The sequence below is a fragment of the Macrobrachium rosenbergii genome, chromosome 12, assembly GCF_040412425.1.
Source record: "Macrobrachium rosenbergii isolate ZJJX-2024 chromosome 12, ASM4041242v1, whole genome shotgun sequence".
In the NCBI taxonomy this organism is placed as follows: Eukaryota; Metazoa; Arthropoda; class Malacostraca; order Decapoda; family Palaemonidae; genus Macrobrachium; species Macrobrachium rosenbergii.
Genome location: NC_089752.1, coordinates 6250501 through 6256581, shown reverse-complemented (window position 1 = coordinate 6256581; position 6081 = coordinate 6250501). Strand labels below are relative to the sequence as shown.

Here is a 6081-nt window from a genome sequence, read left to right as displayed (position 1 = left end):
ATATATATATATATATATATATATATATGTATATATAACATGTGTGTGTTAATAGCTGTTGTATTTATACATAAGTCACTTTCGCCTAAAGGTTAAAAAACTCAGAATTACTGGTTTACATAATATAATTTAGCTAACAACGGTTACAGAAATTTTATTATAAAACCCAGCATCAATTGTTCATGTATTTCTTACAGTTTCAACCTCCCTCGGACACTGACCACGATACAAATAATTTTCTCATAATAAGAAATTTGAAAAAAATATTAGCCCTGAACCTGTTCAAATTTCTAATGCAGTATGAGAGCAATAACCACCATTTTATATCGACGTGTCAAGCTCGAAAAATCTTGAATCAAGCTTGCAAAAAAAAAAAAAAAAAGCTTGAGAGAGGGAGAGGGGGGGAAAAAGTTGCAGCGTCCGGCCTTTGCTGCAATCGTGCAGGGATGATTGACAGGCAAGATGTGGCCTTATAATGAAGTTGCAAAACAGACACACATTACGCCTTTTATTACAGAATGGCCTCTTGGAGTCTTCAGCAATTTAAACGCAATCCTAATCAGCTCGGTGACGGCGAATTTAAAAATTCAAAAGACAGAGACTGAGAGAGCGCGCTCTCTCTCTCTCTCTCTCTCTCTCTCTCTCTCTCTCTCTCTCTCTCTCTCTCTCTCTCTCTCTTTGAGGCGGCTAATGTTTTGGAAGTCCAAGTGAGAATGTGGGAGCGATCGTCGTCTTCCCTCTTCTGAATATGCACTGAAAATACTAATTTCCAACTTCCTTAAACTGTTGCTTCATGGGTAAAATCCCTGTGCAATAAACTTCCACAACTCTATATGATTCATACACATGCATAATAGACTCACCTGTAGCGCATCGGACCCCCTCCAAACACACTGCGCCATTCACCTCAACCTCGCTAGTGCTCTTTCTTCTGCTTCCATTCTCTCATCTTCGATATTGACATTCACTACTCTATCTCCCTGGTTCCAATTTACCCCCAAACCTCAATCATGACCCCCTCTTCTCTTAACATTCACCTCAAGCAAACACTTTAATGCTTTCACCAGTTTCTCTAACTTCTCTTCATTGTCTCCATCAAGACTGTATTATCTACGAGACGCAGTCATTCCACACCTCATCACATCCCATATCTCAAAAAAGCCCCCATATGTACTGTCCTTTTTCTGACTTTTCGCATCACTACACCCAACAAGATGTTAAACAGCCACGGATACATAAAACCCAGCTGCACGAGCGCCATCTTTTACACCAATCCAGTCACTCACTCTCCCTTCGACAAGGTCTAGCTCATGCTTCATTTCCATCGCACAAACGAAAATTATTTCATCACTTTCAGCATATATCTTCAACACCTTCCATATTGTATCTCTTTCAGTGATAATGTCCATGAATGCCACTTTTATACATCTTTTTTTCTCTCACTATCGAATTTCTCATTAGATGTATCATGACAAACAATTGATGTACACACCTTCCTTCATTTGTCTAAACCCAAATGTTCACCAAAAACACACACACACACATATATATATATATTTACATTTATATACTATATATATATTTATATATATATATATATATGTATACACATACATATATGCATACATACACAAATATATGTATATATATACATACATACTGTACATACATCACGTAAACAAATGCGACTGCCTCACGTCGATACACATAAATCCTAACATACGTCAGTACACGTTAAATGAACATATTTACCAGCGAATCTCTCAGACGGGGCAGGAAGAAAGGCGGCCAGCCTGCAACCTTCTCCTGAAGCCTGCGTGTGTAGAATCACGAAAACCATTCCAAGGCCGGGTCCGTGCATGAGTTTACTGAAGTATGTAAAGTCAAGCTGTGAAAGAGAGAGAGAGAGAGAGAGAGAGAGAGAGAGAGAGAGAGAGGAGAGAGAGAGAGTCTCTCTTTCCATTTTCAATCCTCACATGCGAAACGGTCTTCGCAACCTTTCATACCTGTCTGTCTGTCTGTCTGTCCCTGTCTATTCATAACTACGGGTCCACTCACATTCACACCCACACTCACACAAGCATATATATATATATATATATATATATATATATATATATATATATATATATATATATATATATGTATGTATGTATATTATACAGCCACGGACAAATAAAACCCGTTGCATGAGATTCATCTTTTACACACTACCTTCGACAAGTTCTTCGTTGGGCGAGTGGGTTCCGTTCTCAGCTAGCATTCTGCTGGCCATGAGTTCGAATCTCCGACTTGCCAGTGAAGAATAAGATGAATTTATTTCTGGTGATAGAAATTTTATTTCTCGCTATAATGTGGTTCGGATTCCACAATAAGCTGTAGGTCCCGTTGCTAGGTAACCAATTGATTCTTAGCCAAGTAAATAAATATATCCTTTCAGGCCAGCCCCAGGAGAGCTGTTAATCAGCTCAGTGGTCTGGTTTAAACTAAGGCATACTTTAACTTTACCTTCGACAAGGTCTAGCACATGCTTCATTTCCATAGCACAAACATATGTATACATATATACTTATATACATATACATATGTATAATCTCTGTCTAGGTAGTTCACTCATGATTCAGCGTTTTCAAGGTGCGTAGTTGATGCTCCCGTGAGTTACTGCAAGAAAATGACGGTGGAGAGGCACTCTAGAGAATAAGCATCCATTGTCTTTGGTACAGTTCATACAAAGGATTGCACTTGTCCAACCCAAAATCTGTGCAATTAATTTTATAGCATTGGCATCGAACCTTTATACCAGTTCGGGTTTGCAATTTGTGGAAAGAGATTTGACCGTAGAATAGAAGTACTGCATTTATCTTTTCATCGTCTGTACAGAATTTGCATCTTTCATTTTTAATTCCTCTGAAAGAATAGACTTTCATTAAAAGAACCAGTAATAACAATGTCTTTGTCCAACTGAATATCAATGTTCCTAAATGTTTGTAAGGTTTAATCTCATCCTTTTTCCATTCACTGTTATTTCTTTTCTCCGAGCATCCTCTATCCTTAATACTTCCGTTTCCCTTATATCTATTTTGAGTTCCATCCCCCCAGAGATATACGGCGTATTCTGTGAAGCGAACTTCATAAATCATAGGTGCTTTGCTGACCAAAACAGCATCGGTCATTACGCCACTCCAAATATTCTCTTCCATACCCAGCCACCTTTTACATAAATGAGAAGACACCAGTAAATCTGCAGATGAACAGTATTCGTGGTCACTGGTTATGCCAGTTAAAACTCAGTTGGTTATGACAGTTAAAACTCAGTTGGTTATGTCGGTTAAAACTCAGTTGGTTATGACAGTTAAAACTCAGTTGGTTATGACAGTTAAAACTCAGTTGGTTATGTCAGTTAAAACTCAGTTGGTTATGTCAGTTAAAACTCAATTGGTTATGAGAGTTAAAACTCAGTTGGTTATGACAGTTAAAACTCAGTTGGTTATGACACTTTAAAACTCAGTTGGTTATGTCGGTTAAAACTCAGTTGGTTATGTCAGTTAAAACTTAGTTGGTCATGTCAGTTAAAACTCAGTTGGTTATGTCGGTTAAAACTCAGTTGGTTATGAGAGTTAAAACTCAGTTGGTTATGTCAGTTAAAACTCAGTTGATTATGACACTTAAAACTCAGTTGGTTATGTCAGTTAAAACTCAGTTGGTTATCATTTAAAACTCAGTTGGTTATGTCAGTTAAGACTCGGTTGGTTATGTCATTTAAAACTCAGAAGAGCAAACAGCAAAGGTGAAATAACATTCTTTTGTAGTAGCAGCAGACTATTTACTATAAATTCACTTGACAAGACCGCATATTTAATGAAATGCCACAGTGACGCAAGACCTTCCAAAATAAGAGTCAGTGGAAGCTGTCAAATTATTATTATTATTATTATTATTATTATTATTATTATTATTAGAATGGGACTTTTAGATCCCATCCATTGCTGCACAATATGTCTTGACATAAATATTTGCTCTGTGCAATTCCTGCCTTTTTTTTTTTTAACGAGCTTATTCAACTAATAGCCTACTGAGAATTCTTCATTACTAGATGAAACCTATTCATAAGGAACAAGCCCACAGGGACAACTGACTTGAAATTCAAGCTTCCAAAGAATATGGTGTTCATTAGGAATAAGTAAGAGGAGGTAAAGGGAAATACAGAAAGAAGGGACCCTTCCTATTAAAAAGACAAAATTAATAAATAGAAAAATAAATAAAAATGTATTAAAATGCAAGAAGAGCTGCATTTTCGCTTGAACTTCTGAAGTTCCAATTGCACGGCATGTCTTGACACAAATATTTGCTCTGCGCAATTCCTACTTTTTTTTTTTTTTTTTTTTTTTTAGAGCGGATTAGTTTCTTTCTTCAGCCTGTTGAGAATGCAGTGTCTCTGTAGTTACCACATTCCGGTAAGTCATTTCTTTGTTGCGTATGCTGTGACTCCTAGGTCCAAATCTACAGACTTTGTCTCCCAATTTTTGTATTCTGCAAAAGTGCAGCTAAATTCATCTCTGTAATTATTGCTACCAGTTAAATTCATCTCTGTAGTATTACTACCAGTTAAATTCATCTCTGTAGTATTACCACCAGTTAAATTCATCTCTGTAGTATTACTACCAGTTAAATTCATCTCTGTAGTATTACTACCAGTTAAATTCATCTCTGTAGTATTACCACCAGTTAAATTCATCTCTGTAGTATTACCACCAGTTAAATTCATCTCTGTAGTATTACTACCAATTAAATTCATTCTGTAGATTACACCAGTTAAATTCATCTCTGTAGTATTGCTACCAGTTAAATTGTCTCTGTAGTATTACTACCAGTTAAATCACCTAGTATTACTACCAGCAATTCATTCTGTAGTATTACCACCAGTTAAATTCATCTCTGTAGTATTACTACCATAACCTGGTGTTTGCCATCTCCAAAGTTTCTTTATTATACCCCTTGAAAAATCATGAATTTATTTTTAAGCCCCTTCAGGTCTTTGTCAATTTCTGGCACAGCAGTTAGATTATCCTCCCCAACCCTTTGCGTCTGATTCAAGACTTCACAAAAAATGTTCTGCCCATAGTTGCCAACCTGCCTTTTCTGAAGTGGTTTTTTACCCAACCCTCCTTTTGAGGGATATTTTCATCACCTTTTCACTCATGGATGTTTCAGAATGAATAAAAATTTACCGAGATATTTTGTTTTTCCCATATCTTAAAGTTCCACGGACCTTCACAAATCATTCGGCTCTTCTCTTGGCAGTGATCTTTTTGCGCTTACAAGAAATTCTGAAATCCTTTATTATCAGTAGACTCACACAGTTCATGCCATTCCCGATCGTTTTTCTGTCCGTATAAGAAAATAGCACTGTCCCTCAGTGTTCATGCAGTAAGCATCATCGGTTAATGGTATTCCAGCAAGTGAATAATGACTGCTGTTAAGTAATGATTACGATAAGAACAATCGTACACGCTTACATGCAATCATACCAATGAGACACAGATCACAAGGACAAGAGATTAATGCTGAGTTTTAGTTTTCTGTAAAAGAAAAACGATTTGTTTGTCTCGCCCGTCCGCACTTTTTCTGTTCGCCCTCAGATCTGTTAGTTACTGAGGCCAGAGGGTTGCAAATTGATTGTTACATCATCCACCCTTCAAATCAAACATACCCAATTGCAGCCCTAACTCCTGCAGTTTTTATTTCATTTGAGGTTAAAGTTAGCCATAATCGTGCTTGGCAACGATATAGATATGCCACCACCGGGCCGTGGTTAAAGTTTCATGAGCCGTGGTTCATACGGCATTATACCGAGACCACCTGAAAGATGGTGGAATCTTATTTTCGGTGGCCTTGATTATACGCGCAGCGCAAAAAGTCAAGGTCAGATCGTGAATAAGAATCGGCGGTGCTACTTTAAGTTATTATTTGCGTAGCCATCTTCCGAGGTGCTAGTACTGAACATGGCGGAAGCTCAATGTGAGCGCCGTGTTCAGTACTTCAGCCCTCGGGAATCAAAGTATTATATACACCCATTTCTAT

The 6081-nt window shown here is 37.4% G+C and overlaps 1 protein-coding gene across 1 annotated transcript; it reads right to left on the bottom strand.

Annotated features, from left to right (window-relative positions):
- Positions 1–4459: 4459 nt before the first annotated feature.
- Positions 4460–4822, bottom strand: LOC136844308 (uncharacterized protein slr0516-like). The gene has a single exon (XM_067113282.1). The coding sequence runs from the start codon at positions 4820–4822 to the stop codon at positions 4460–4462; it is 363 nt and encodes a 120-aa protein (XP_066969383.1).
- Positions 4823–6081: the final 1259 nt, after the last annotated feature.

Bases quoted from the DNA above. Each gene is read 5' to 3' on its own strand.
- LOC136844308 (XM_067113282.1), bottom strand. From the start codon at position 4,822: ATGAATTTAACTGGTGTAATCTACAGAATGAATTTAATTGGTAGTAAT.